The 14445-nt window shown below is 37.8% G+C and overlaps 1 protein-coding gene and 1 pseudogene across 1 annotated transcript in view; both read right to left on the reverse strand.

Annotated features, from left to right (window-relative positions):
• Nucleotides 1–712: 712 nt before the first annotated feature.
• The window catches only part of EHHADH (enoyl-CoA hydratase and 3-hydroxyacyl CoA dehydrogenase), a 70371-nt gene continuing 56638 nt past the window's right edge, over nt 713–14445 (reverse strand). Inside the window, exon 8 of the mRNA XM_067034162.1 lies at nt 713–4871. Coding sequence (XP_066890263.1) covers nt 3610–4871 — 1262 coding nt within the window. The 3' untranslated portion in view covers nt 713–3609. The remainder of the gene's footprint in view (nt 4872–14445) is intronic.
• Nucleotides 10095–11263, reverse strand: LOC131756705 (serine/arginine-rich splicing factor 3 pseudogene; annotated as a pseudogene).

The following is a 14445-nucleotide window of genomic DNA, read 5'->3' on the forward strand; positions in this document are numbered from 1 at the left end:
TTCATCTCTCACGTTCCTCTTTCTCAGGGTGCTAGAAAAAAAAATACTAAGAGGAACAGACAAGACAAATACTAAGAAGAACAGACAAGACATACAGTTGACCCTTGAACAAGGCTGGGGTTAGGGGCATTGACCCTTCTCCCAGTCTAAAAATCCACCTATAATTTATAGTGGGCCCTCCATATACACGGTTCCTCAGTATCTATGGTTCCTCCGTATCAGCAGATTCAATCAACTGTGGATGGTGTAGTACAAAAGTATTTACCATTGAAAAAAATCCACGTGTAACTGGACCTGCACAGTTCAAACCCGAGCTGTTCAAGGGTCAAATGTAATCTTTTCTAAAAATTTGGTCCACTGGAGACACCAATCTAAATGGAGACTTTCCCTCTACTTTTGTCAACTTTGTTTAGAGAGATGCTTACAGCAATAAAGAGAAGAAACTGTTTTGGGGCTTGAAACCTCTACACGGTGTGCCCTGGAAACAATACTGGGTGTTGCACAACTCCACAGGGTACTGTTCACATTATTTCTATGTGAACGGCAGCCCCTTGGAGCATGGTATAAATGGTGTCCCTCAGAGTTGTGTAATGTTGCTGTCCTGCAGGAAAGCAGTGTAACTTGTCTGTAAATCTCGAAATACACGTAAACTGGCAAAATAACCATGTGGCATTGACAGTCCCAAGAAGAGTCAAAGACTATTCTGTTCTTGAAGAAAGCTGTTTTTAAACATAGTCCAGAGAACTTGATTTATATTAATTTCATCAATAGCTACCAAGAGGGGTCAGCTAATCTAGTGAATATGCAACATTTCTGAATTTCTAGGTGTCTGTTTTAAAGACAAGTGTAAGACCCTAGAAATTCCAGGTTTCTACAGTCCTATGCAATATGATTTGCATGCACATTTCTGTCACATCATTAATCAGGGGAGTTTAGGATCCCTCTCTTTCTTGAGATCACACCTGTTCCTGCTGGAAGTGAATAAGTAGACAGCAACCGCAGCTGCACGGTGGCTTTCCTGATTTAAGGAACATCATTAATCTCATCTTTAAAGCTGGAGTATTATGGCAAAGCTTCAAGGGTGCCCCTAATATGTAGCTCTTGTCAGAGTCAATTACCATTAGAACATGTTTTTAACATGTCATTTACAAGGTGTTTTTTTAAAAAAGATAGTTTTAAAATTATTAACAACAACAACAAAATAAGTCTTTAAGCAAGTGCATTTTCAATAATGGGATAGGATATCCTGGAAAGGTTTCTTCATATTAGCCACTGTTGTTTGTGGGACCCAACAGTTTGAATCAGTTTTGCCTCCTTTGACACAAAATAAGGATAACTGAACTCATGCTTCTTCTTCCCATTTTATATTAATATATAAAGTATTGGTCCTTAACATTTATTGGGTCATAGACATGTCAGAGAATACAATGTAAGATATGGCACCTTTTCTAAGCAATGCACTCAGATACATATACACAAATGTTAGCATAAAGTTTCAGGGATTATTGACTTAAAATCTATTCATAGACACTCTAGTTTCAAAACCCCAATCTAAAGGAGAATGTAGGATGAAAATAAGTTTTAAGAAATAAAAAAAAAGAGAACTCAAAATCGAAATCTACTCAAGGTCTAAAGAAGAAAAAGTTGATGTGTGTATGAATTTGAAATAAGTTTACATTAATTTGAAACTAAGACACTTTGGAGACAGAGTTACTATTTTCAGGATTTTTTTTTTCTATTGATGTCTTTAATTTCAAGGACCAATTTATATAAAATCCAGCAATACACATCTCAAAAATTATTCTAAATTGAACTACACTCAAAGCACACTCTAGAAGTTTTTTTGGTTGGTTTTTTACAATGGAAAACTTATGCTATATTCCTTCAAGATTTCTCTATCAGAACTTCTGGTAATTTTGTTTGGGTTCACTGGTGAAAATATTGTAAAAAAACAGTTCATTTACGTCATCCTGAAGGACAATAACCTAAGCCCATTTGTTTGTTTGTTTACTTATTTATTAACTGTATTAAGATATAATTCACATACCATACAGTTCACACATTTAAGTTATACAAGTCAATGGTTTTTAGCAGATTTACAGAGTTATGCAACCATCACCACAATAATTTCAGAACATTTTCATCAACCCAGAAAGAAACCTTGTACCCAATAGCAACCACTCCCTATTCCCCACCCCCAATCATTCCAGCCTTAGGCAAGCTGTAATCTGCTTTCTATCTCAATAGATTTGCCTATTTTTTCACTTAGCATACTATTTTCAAGGTTCATCATGTTGTAGCATGTATTAGCACTTCATTTCTTTCTATGACTAAATAATATCCTATTGTATGGCCATTCTACATTTTATTTATTCATTCATTAGTTGATGGACATTTGGGTTGTTTCCAATGTGGGGCTATTATGAATAATTCTGCTATAAACATTTGTGTACGAGTTTTTGTGTTGACTAGCCCCTCAACATTTAACCATACAAGGCAAAAAGGAAAAAGAGTTCTTATAACAAAATTACACAAAATTTGTTTTACAATAATTTTAGACTTGCTAAGATTTCATACCCAACATCACAAAGGCATACCATGACCGGGAAATGCATCATGACTTTATCACAGAATTAGAGGAGGTTAGATCCCTGAGATCTCTTCTTACACTAAGTCAACAACTTAACTACTTTCCATTACTTCTGTTTGACTAGAAGAGTAAATAAAGACCAGGTTGTGGACATCCGGTGGTCTTGAGGAAATTATCATAAAATGTTACTGAGCCCCTTGCAAGCAGCAAGGACAACTGTGCACATGGGCCTTGGACAGAAGTGTTATATTGAGCATGACTTGCCAAGCTACCCTGACCTCCCCATTCTAGTCTGAAGTATGTGGTTTCCTCACCAACTCCCAACTGTGTTTTGTCTAAACTTCAACACTGTTCTGCCATTGATACTCTGCCTCTGGCTACTGCCTCTGCCTCTCCCTGGGCAGCTTTCCAAGTTCACTCATAGAGACTCTCACTGCTGACTCTACCCTGCCAACCATCTTCACTCCACGTCTGAGACTCTGAAGTGAAATTTATCATAGGCTTCCTTGCTGGATTAATGCCCCTCTGGACTCTAGGTCTGTCAAGTGCTGTGCAAGATGCTCAGGGGTGCATGATGAGTGTCTGTTGAATGAAGGGTCCATAAGATTTCCTATCAGTGCTACGTGTGTGAGGTTGAAAGGGCTCAAAATGAATTTATATATTTAATCAGTGAATAACTAATGACATATTCCTCCAATGATCAAAGAACTTGGGAACCTCAACTTATTCCTGAGGCTCTTTCCTTAGTTACTATGGTGTTAACATAAGTTTATTTACTGATATTGAAATAATTTATCTGATAGGGAAAGAATCCCAGGCATAGGAAGCACATTCTTAAGGATCTGACCCATTAGAATCTTTATCAGACAGAAGACCCAAAGAAGAGTTTTAGCTGGCCAATTACTTCTTTTGCTTTGCATTTCAGAGCAATCTTACTTTGGATCTTTGGATTTAGCTTCACTGAAATTCAGTGAGCATTACCTGATGCCAGCATGTGAGGCAAAACCTGAAAGGCTGAATCACAATTTACTGCTGGGGGGTCCTGCCAAGCTTTGCCACTCTTTCAGAGGAGGGTTTCCCTGGGAAGCCAGTTTTTTCAGATAGTCACAAGGCTCCAGTTGGGGAATATCAGGATTCTGCCTGTGATATTTCTGCAACTTCTCTACCACTGTGGGCAACCCGACTGTGGAAGCATAGAACATGGGCCCACCCCTGTGCCTTGGCCATCCATACCCGTGTAAATAGACAACATCAATGTGCTCTGGGGTAGCCGCCATCCCTTCTCCCAAGATGCAGAATGCTTCATTGATGAGTGAATATAAGCAGCGCTCGAGGATCTCATCCCGGCTAATGATACGTGGTTCAATGTGATAAGTTTCTCTGTACTGTGTCAGAAATTTGGAAAGCCAGGGGTTAGGTTTGTGAATCCTACCCAATGGCTTATCATATAGGTACCAACCCTCACCTGTCTTCTGGCCAAATCGTCCTGATTCACAGAGCATATCAGGAATTGGGCAATATCTCCAGCTGCCTCGCTTTCGGGAAGGAGTTCCTGGAGGCAATGTAGGTCCAGTAAGACCTTGCCCTTTTCGGGATTTCCAACCTACATCCAACCCAGCAAGATCAGACACTCTAAAAGGTCCCATTTTGAAACCAAACTCTTCCAGCACCTGATCTATCTCCTCTGGTTTACTGCCTTCTTCCAATAAGAAATATGTCTGATTATAATAAGGCTTCAGCATTCGATTCCCAACAAATCCAAAACAATTGCCTACAACCACTCCAATTTTTTTAATCTTTTTTGATAAATTCATAATAGTGGCAATGGTAGTGGGGGAAGAGTATCGGCCGGGAATAACCTCTAACAACTTCATGACGTGAGCTGGTGAGAAGAAGTGGGTGCCAATGACCAAGTGAGGACGATCACTGGAAGAAGCAATCTCATCAATGTCCAGGGCTGAAGTATTGGTGCACAAAAATGCTTCTGGCTTGCACACGGCTGACAGTTGAGCAAAGACCTGTTTCTTCAGGTTCCTTTCCTCAAATACTGCTTCAATGACTAAATCTACACCACTAAGCTCTTTCATAGATGTAGTTAACCTGGGTTTTGGTCCTGACCAAGTGTGGCCACTCTGCTGCATTTTGGACACTTCCTTTTCTAAGATGGAGGTTATTATCTTGTTTGCAGTCTCTAGCTGCTTCTTGTCTGATTCTACAGCAATCACAGGGATTTTGGCCATTGCAAAAGATATGGCAATGCCTCGGCCCATTGTTCCCAAGCCTGCAGATAAGAGTGAAGGAGAAAAAGAATGATTCAATGGTATTGGGAACTGAGAAATTACTCAGTGAATGGTAGGCTTCTGTGGAAATGTCACATTCAAAGATACAAATTCACGGACTGCAAATGGATTGAATACTAGTTAAGGCTAGGCACTGTATTAAGTGCTCCAGAAGGTATAACAGTAAGTGGGATTCACACACAAACACACACACATACACACACACACACTATTAGAAATAATAAACAAGTTCAGCAAGGTTGCAGGATACAAGATCAATATACAAAAATCAATTTTATTTATATATACTAGAATGAATAATCTGAATATGAAATTAAGAAAACAATTCCACTTATAATAGCATTAAAAAGAATAAAATACTTCAGAATAAACTTAAGGAAGAACTGTAAGACTTGTACACTAATAACAAAAGAACATTGTTGAAAGAAATTAAATAAAACCTAAATAAATGGAAAGACATCCCATGTTCGTGGATCAGAAGACTTAATATTGTTAAGATGGAAATATTACCCCAATCAATCTGCAGATCCAGTGCAATCACTATGAAAAATCCAACTGTTTTTTTTGCAGAAATTAACAAGCTGATCCTACAAGTCGTACAGAAATACAAGAAATCCAGAATAACCAAAACAATATAGAAAAAAAAAAGAACAAACTCTTTCCAATTTCAAAACTTTTGACAAATCTACAGTATTCAAGACAGTGTGATACTGGAATAAGGATAGACATATAGATCAATGAGATAGAATTGAGAGTCCTGAAATAAACTCATACATTTATGGAAAATCAAGTTTTGACAAGGGTGCCAATATAATCCAATGGGGAAGGAATAGTCTTTTTCAACAAAGGTGATGGGACAACTGATATCCACATGCAAAAGAATTTTGTTGAACTTCTACCTCACACCATATAAAAAAGTAGATCAAAGTGGATCACTCAAAGTGGATCAAAGACCAAAGTAAGAGCTAAAACTGTAAAACTCTTATGAGTAAATCTTCATGACCTTGGATTAGGCAATAGTTTCTTAGAAATGACACCAAGAGCATAAGCAATAAAAGAAAAAAATAGATAAATCGGACATTATCAAAATTAAAAACTTTTGTGCTTTGAAGGACACAATAAAGAAAGTGAAAAAAACCCCAAAGAATAGGAGAAAATATTTGCAAATCTTATATCGGATAAGGTACTTGTATCAGAATATATAAAGAACTCTTAAACTCAACAATAAAAAGACAGCTCAATTTAAAATTAGGCAAAGGAATCTGCAGCAACATGAATGGACCTAGAGATTCTCACACTGAGTGAAGTAAGTCAGACAGAGAAAGACAAATATCATGATATCGCTTACATGTGGAATCTAAAAAAAGGGTACAAATGAACTTATCTACAAAACAGAAATAGAGTTACAGATGTAGAATACAAACTTATGGTTACCAGGGGATAAGTGGGGGGAGGGATAAATTGGAGGATTAGGATTGATATAAACATACTACTATATATAAAATAGATAACTAATAAGGACCTACTGTATAGCATAGGAAACTCTACTCAATACTCTATAATGGCCTATATGGGAAAATAATCTAAAAAAGAGTGGATATATGTATATGTATAAGACTAACTTTGCTGTACACCTGAAACTAATGCAACATTGTAAATCAACTATACTCCAATAAAAATTTTTTTTAAATAAAATAAAATTAGGCAAAGGATCAATTAAACATTTCTCCAGAGAAGATATACAAATGGCCAATAAGCATATGAAGAGATGCCTAACATCATTAGTCACTATGGAAATGCAGATCAAAACCACAATGAGCTACCACTTCATACCAACTAGGATAGCTATAATTTAAAAAGACAGACAATAACAAGTTCTGGTGAGGATGTGGAGAAATTGATACTCTGATTCACTGCTGACAAATTGTAAAATGGTGCTGTTGCAGTAGAAAACAAGCTGGAAGTTCCTCACAATGTTAAACATGGAGTTACCATACGATCCAGCAATTCCACTCCTAGGTAGGTAGGTAGGTAGGTAGGTATATACATAACCCAAGAGAAATGAAGACATACATCCACACAAAACTTGTACATAGATGTTCATAGCAGCATTATTCAAAATAGCCAAAAAGAAGAAACAAGTCAAATGTCTATCAACATGGATAAACAAAAGGTGGTATGTCTCTCCAGTGGAATATTACTCAGCTGTAAAACTAAATGGTACATCCTATAACATGGATGAGCCTTATAAACATTATGCTAAATTAAAGAAGTTGGATGCAAAAGTTTACTTGTTATATGATTCCATTTATATGACATGTCCAGAATAGGAACATCCATAGAGACAGAAAGTAGATTAGTACTTGCCAGGAGCTGGGAGGATGGTCAATGAGGAATAACTGCAGATGGGTACAGGGTTTCTTTTTAAAGTGATGGAAATGTTCTAAAATTTTTTGTGGCAATGGCTACACAACTTTTTGAATATCTAAAAACCACTTAAGTGTACTCTTTTTTGGTGACATTGTTACTATGTATTTTTAAAATGTTTTAATTGTGGTAAAATACATATAACATAAAACTTAACATCAGAACCATTTCTAAGTGTACAGTTCAGGGGCATTAAGTACATTCACAGAGTTGTGCAACCAGCACCACCATCCATCTCCAGAACGCTTTTCATCTTGCAAAACTGAAACCCTATACTCATTAAACAATAACTCCCCATTTTGCTCTCTCCCCAGCCCCTGGCAACCATCATTCTATTTTCTATCTTTATAATTTTGACTACTCTAAGTGCCTCATATAAGTGGAATCAAATAGTATTTGTCCTTTTGTGACTAGCTTATTTCTCTTAGTAGAATAGCCTCCAGGTTTATTCATGTTGTAAAGTGTATCAGAATTTCCCACCTTTTAAGACTGAATAATATCCCTTTGAATATACATATGTACCACATTTTATTTATTCATTCATCTGTTAGTGGACATTTGGGTTGCTTCCACCATTATTCGACTATTGTGAATAATTCTGCTATGGACACAATTATACAAATAACCCATTTGAGTCCTTGCCTTTAATTCTTTTTGATATACCCAGAAGTGGAATTGCTGAATCATATGGTAATTCTATTTTTAATTTTTGGAGGGATTGCCATACTTTTTTTCAGCAGCTGCAGCATTTTATGTTGAATTGTACTCTTTAAATGGGTGAATTTTATGACATATGTTTCATCTCAATAAAACTGTTATTAAAAATATGAGTAGTACCAACCCTCAAGGAACTTATAATCTAGTGGTGGGAAAGAAAAATGTTCATAAATATCCACCCTTAAAGGTAAAGTAAGTGATGAGAGAAGTTCAAATTTCTTTGGTGATTCAAAGGAAAGAGATTATTTTTGGTTGGATGAGTCAATAAAAACTTCAAGATAAAGATATTTGAAGAAATATTTAAAGAAAGATCAAACTAAAACAGTGAAATTGGAGAAGTTGAACCACCCAGCTGGGGAAGGGAAAAGAAAAATGAGGAATATTTTTTAAAAAGGCAAGAAGGATGGAAAATGTAGAAAAATTATTCGATGGCAAAGATGTTGCTATTTCTTTCCCACACTATTTCATTTTCTTCCTGGGCACATAGGAGCCTGTACTTTCTAGACCTCTGGTATCCTGGTAGGGCCTGTAACTAATTCTGGTCAAGGGAGTGCAGAAGAGGGTGGCATGGGATCATGACTGGCCCCTAAAATCTCCCACAAAATCCTTCATTACCACCTGGGTATAGAGGATGCAGAGAACAACTCTGAGGCTTTGGAGGAGACCCTAGAGCAGATGTTGGCCTGCAGGTTGCATCCCGCCCACTGCCTGCTTTTGTACTGCCAGTGGGCTAAGAATATTTTTACATTTTAAATGGCTGAAAATGAAAGAATACGAATATTTTGTGACACAAGAAAATTATATCAAATTCAAATTTTAGTGTCCATAAATAAAGTTTTACTGGAGTCAATCACACTGATTTGTTTTTGTATTGTCTATGGCCGTTTTTTTTTCTTCAGCTACTTTAATTATAAAAATCTTTCATGTTCTCAAAAAAAAAAAGGAAAACCAGAAGGCAACAGTCTAGTACAAAAATATACAACCAGAAGATATTACCACCAACCAGGTCCAACAACTAAATCATGTTGGGGATCCTGAAAATAAAAGCACACTAATACAAAGTACTAAACCAGTGGTTCTTATATAACAAGGGATGGAAAAATGAGTCAGTAGGCCTGGAAAACACCATTCCTGAAAAAGAAGCACTGTAAGAATATAAACCATAACTCTACAATAAAAAGCGACCAGGACTTTCCATCCAGACATGGGTGAGTCTAAAAGGTGGTGATGCCATCTACTGATCACATGATCTTTTAAGGAACTGTAAAAAAGCATAGAAACAGTAGGTAAAATGTATCTACATCTCATAAAATTAAAATTTCTCTGGCTAATTTATCTTGGTATTTACGTTTCTGCTTAAGTCATGGAGGTCAGAAGTAACCCACAAAGAACCGAGAACCATAGAATATTAACTATTCTTGAAAGCATAAAAAACAACTATAATCCTTAGATATATTCCTTAAATTATCACCAAGTATTATTAATAGTGACCTCTAGTGAACACCTGTAATCATTACACCACAAGTCAAAGTCTTTGTGACTGCTTTCAATATCATATTCAACTGAGAATGCAAGACAAAACTGGTCAATGGGACTTGTGAATTTCAGAAATCACAGTAACTAAACTTTTTAATAGCCACAATTTAAATGTAGAATGTAAGGTTTTAACGATTTCTATCTTCCATATTTTTAACAAGCCATAAAATTGTGCTAGGGTTTCTGGTTAAAGTGATTGCAAATTTGGACCCTAAGGTTAAATCCTGGAGGTTAATTTTATATCAGGTCTGCATTAGTCACATTATAGCTATAATCCACTATCCTTTTTACAGAAACCCTTCCAATTTAAGACTCTGCAAGTTGTATACTGCCAAAACTGCCCATGTAGATTTACATATCCTTAACTACAGCTGCATATCCCAGCTTTTTAATTTTTGCCAGTTTTGTTTCCAAAATATTAAACATCACACTTTAGCTGGACAGGAGTTAGAAGTTTATTATCAGTCTACTCAAGACTAAAAATTCAAAGCAAATTCAATTTTGCATAAGGGAACATTGTAAAGTAACAATTCTTGATATTACATGCCTCATATGACCCATTTCAAACCATAGAGAATTACACCTTTATGTGTCACTGTTCCAAGAGACAAACCAATGTGAACAGCTAAAACATTTTAAAAATGCACCAAACTTATGAAGTCTCAAACAAAATTTGAATTTTCTGTACATACTCCTGTCAAATGAAGTTATTTCCTGTACACCACTCCTCTTGCGAACTGGTCTTCTATTTCCTTTCATTTGACCTAGATCGGCTAGGAGACCTAGAGAAAGATCGGGACGGCTTGTGATTTCTCTCCTGGGACAGTGATCTCTCTCTTCTCCTATCTCTAGAAAGGGACCTGCTCCGGCTGCGGGAGAAGCTTCTCCGTCTTGGAGATCTGTGGCGAGGTGGAGGACTTCTCCTCCAATAATCATCTCGAGGGCGACGACCCCAAGAAGGAGGCGGGCCACGATTTCGACTTCTCTTTTCCCCATTCGGCAGTTCCACTCTTACTCGGCAGCCGCATAACGTTCTCTCATCTAGTTCTTGGACAGCATCGGCTGCATCTTGGGATCTTCAAATTCAACAAAAGCGAAGCCGGGAAGGTTTCTAGCAAACCACATGCTTCGGAGTGGTCCATAATAGTCAAAAGCTCGTTCCAATTCAGCCTTGTTACCATTGTTTCCAAGATTACCTACATAAACTTTACAGTCCAACAGACAGGAATCACGATGCATTTCAAGATCTCCGTTTAGAAACGTGAAGGCTCAAATCCACACACCCTCAGCTGGGTCTTCCCGGTGCCCTCCCCCCTGGCACCCGCAGATGCTCTCGCACACCCGTCGTCCACGAAATTGCTCTATGGCTGTTTTTGTCCTCAATAGCAGAGTGGAGTAGTTGCAACAGAGACCATATGGCCCCAAAAGTCTAAAACATTTACTATCTGGACTTTACAGAAAAAGTTTGCCGACCCTTATCCAGGAGGATGGCAGAGCCTCTACTTGGAAAGAACCTGGTTCTAGAACTACTGTGGAGTGAGGAGGAAAATGATCTTTATTGTGCTAAGCCACTGAGATTGTTATTTGTTACAGCAGCAGGTTACCTGTTACCTAACCAACCAACTGTGGATGTTTTGTGAAAGACATGTATATATAACTCTTCTACACTTCACAATGACTAGCTTTGGGGATTCTTTTTTTTTTTTTTAATTGAAGTTTAGTTGGTTTACAATATTATATTAGTTTTAGGTGTACAACATAGTGATTCAAAAATATTTATAGATTATACTGGATTTAAAGTTATTATAAAATATTGGCTATATTACCTGTGCTATACAATATATCCTTGTAGCTTATTTATTTTATACATAGTAATTTGTGCCTCTTAATCCCCTGTGGCAATTGGTTTTGAATATAGAATATTATCAATAATATGAAATCACTGATTTAGTTTCTCTGGAATATATTTAATTTTTAAATTGTATTAAATTATTTAATATAATATATATATATTAAATTATTTAAAACATTTAGGTTTACAAATTTACTAAGCATCTGCATTTCACTCAGTAACAAGAAGGCTGGATAGCTCTCACTGTTGTAGCAGCTTGTATCCTAAACTTTGGCCTAGGTAAATAGGAGGTAGAGTTGGGGGTTCAAAACCCTGGCCTCCTAGCTTTCAGTCCCAAGCTGAAAATTCCTACCATGTAGAGATTATAAACTCACAGGGACAATAAGGACTAATGAGAAGTTTATGTGAAAGTGCTTTGTAAAGTATAATGTCATGCAGGTGATATCTCAGAACTGAACACAGAGGGGAATGAAGGTCACCTGGTGAAGATGGAGCAGCTCTCCTCAGCGCTCACCTCTCAGAGCAGGTCTGCTGAAGGACCGCTGGGGCTCCAAACAACTCATAATCCAAACCACACAGTGGGCCAGACTAATGCTTTTCAGAAGTGTCTTAGCTATAATTTTAGATCTTCTACAGTTCTATAAACTGATACTTTTCATTTAATCACTGAAACAAAATATACATGAAAACAATATCTATTTCTTTCAAAAAGTTCTTAGCTACTAACTTCTCTTTTCACAACCTTGTGGTCTCAAAGTTCTCAAGAACAAAGGGCTGAAATACCAAACTTTTCACTGTTGGTAATTATGTTTTCATAGGTATATATTGCATTTACATTGAATTTAGTTGCTTAATTTTTCCTCATTAAACACAAACAGACAGGGACCAGGAGTCCTACTCCTGTACCAAATCACTGCCTTTAACTGCCATGGAATTAAATCTAGTCAAGAACCTCTTCTACTCAGAGAATTAAATAAAGGATAAGGGATGCTTTGACTACTGGTTCTGCAGTGTTTGGTCAACTGCAGTCTTCTCCCCTTCTGACAGCCCTGAGAGTCCAGGCGAGGTGGGAGAATGTGAACTTGCAGTTTGCGCCGGCCTTATCTGAGAACATAGGCTCATGGAAGTGCAAAGTTGGGCTCATCAGGGCTGGGGTTTTGACAGGGGGCACAATGAAAGGATGAGTCGTGGCATTTGAGGACATTGGTAAGAGAGTAGCTGAAGTGATGACTGGAAATGAAAACTGAACAGAGAAGAAAGTAAAGATAGGAGGAGCTGATCAAGTAACACATGTACTAGTTAGAATAATCGAGAAAGGGACGTGGGAAAATACAAGGTTGTGGTGAAAAAGTGAGATTTCACATTTCAGAGGTGGAGAAATGTTCAGGGCAAAGACAAGACCTACGGTGAAGCCATAAGTGTGGGTCACGGAAGTGAAGTGAGGTGAGCGTCACTGGATCTGAGGAGGTGAAGGAACCCAGAGCAACAGGGCTGGGTTATTCAGGGCTGAATTATTCACACAGAGGATGAAGACAACCAGAGGGCAGCAGGATTGGGGCCACAGAGGATAACTGTGAGCCAGGTACTAAAGTGAGGGCAAAGCAGGGGGGCACTGAGAGTAACGAGGAGGGATAAAGTGATACGACTGGATGGCAGGACCACAGAGGAGAGTGTCCTGAAAGGGGTAATGGTCTGAGAGGGGAACTGGGAAGTGACAGCGAGGTCCATGGAGTGTGGGAGAAGCAACAGCATTCTCTTGACAGGGCTTCAGGAGAAGCAGGTGCCCAGGGTAAGCCAGGTTTCAGGCAGGAGACAGAGGGGGAGCCATTAGTAAACGAGATGAGGCTGTGGGCGTGTTCCAGAGGACACAGGGTGCAGCGGGAGGCTGTGTCACAAAGAAGAAGTGCAGAGTGGGATGTGGATAAACATGAAGAAGGGGGAAATGACAAACTCTCTCACTTTATTTTTATCCATGTTGTCCTCTACACAGTTTAAGTGCTTTTTCAAATACTCTTCAGAACAATGTGGGGTATACTTAAAAAAACAACAACGTTAAACTTTTAAACATTCCATGCTAGACACAAACCTGAAGTATTTTTAAAAAGCTCACAATAAGGAAAAAGGGAAATTCTCAAATGATGGTTGACAAACACAATACTGATAAACTTAAAAGTTTTACTATTATTTTGCATTAATTATTCTTGGCTTGAAGGAATACAAGGAAGAAGAAACAGGTAAGTACATAACTGGGAACAAATATTGGTGTTGCTGAAAGAGTATAAAAAAGGGATACTCATAGCTCTTTGTCATACTATTTATCCATCTCCTTAAAAAATCACAAGTGAACAGAATCAGTGCTAGAGGAGCACAGTGTGTTTGCATTAAAGACACACTATTTTATTCCCAAACTTGATTGAAACCACAACAGACTAAGAAGATATAGAGAGGGCTCTTCGCCTCCAAGCTGGGTTGGTGTTAGAGAGCTGGGTGAGGGTTAAGAAAGTTGATGCTTTTAGTAAACTTTGGATCTCCTCCCCCAGAAGACTGTATACAAGCTAATACATATAACATTTCACTTACTATTTCAGGAGGTTTGGAATCTACCCAAGACCATTCTTGGGCCAAGACTAAGAGAAAGTGAAGTTTAGCAAAGTGGCCTGAAGAAGACAATCAGAGAGCTAGCTTCTGAGGAACGAAGACATTTTGTTTGAGAAATTTTCTAGGGGAAAAAGTAGGGAATCCACTATTTCAGGGCGCAGATGAATTTGAGGATAGAGGTTTTGAACCAGGAGAAGTGAATGGATGCAAGGACCAGAAAGATATAGCCTTCATTCCAAATCCCTAGCTATAGGAGTGACAGAACACACTTTGAAATGTGCAACATATAATAATCATTGTTGGGAAATCCAGGAATGAGAGACATGGAAGAGGTAGAAATGAGTTTAAAAATGCCCAGAGTCTCGAATCAGACAGACCTACATTAGACGACCTGGGTTTCATTAGCTTGCTGTTGAGAAGGTTAG

This window comes from Kogia breviceps, chromosome 5 (genome assembly GCF_026419965.1).
Source record: "Kogia breviceps isolate mKogBre1 chromosome 5, mKogBre1 haplotype 1, whole genome shotgun sequence".
Classification (NCBI taxonomy): domain Eukaryota; kingdom Metazoa; phylum Chordata; class Mammalia; order Artiodactyla; family Physeteridae; genus Kogia; species Kogia breviceps.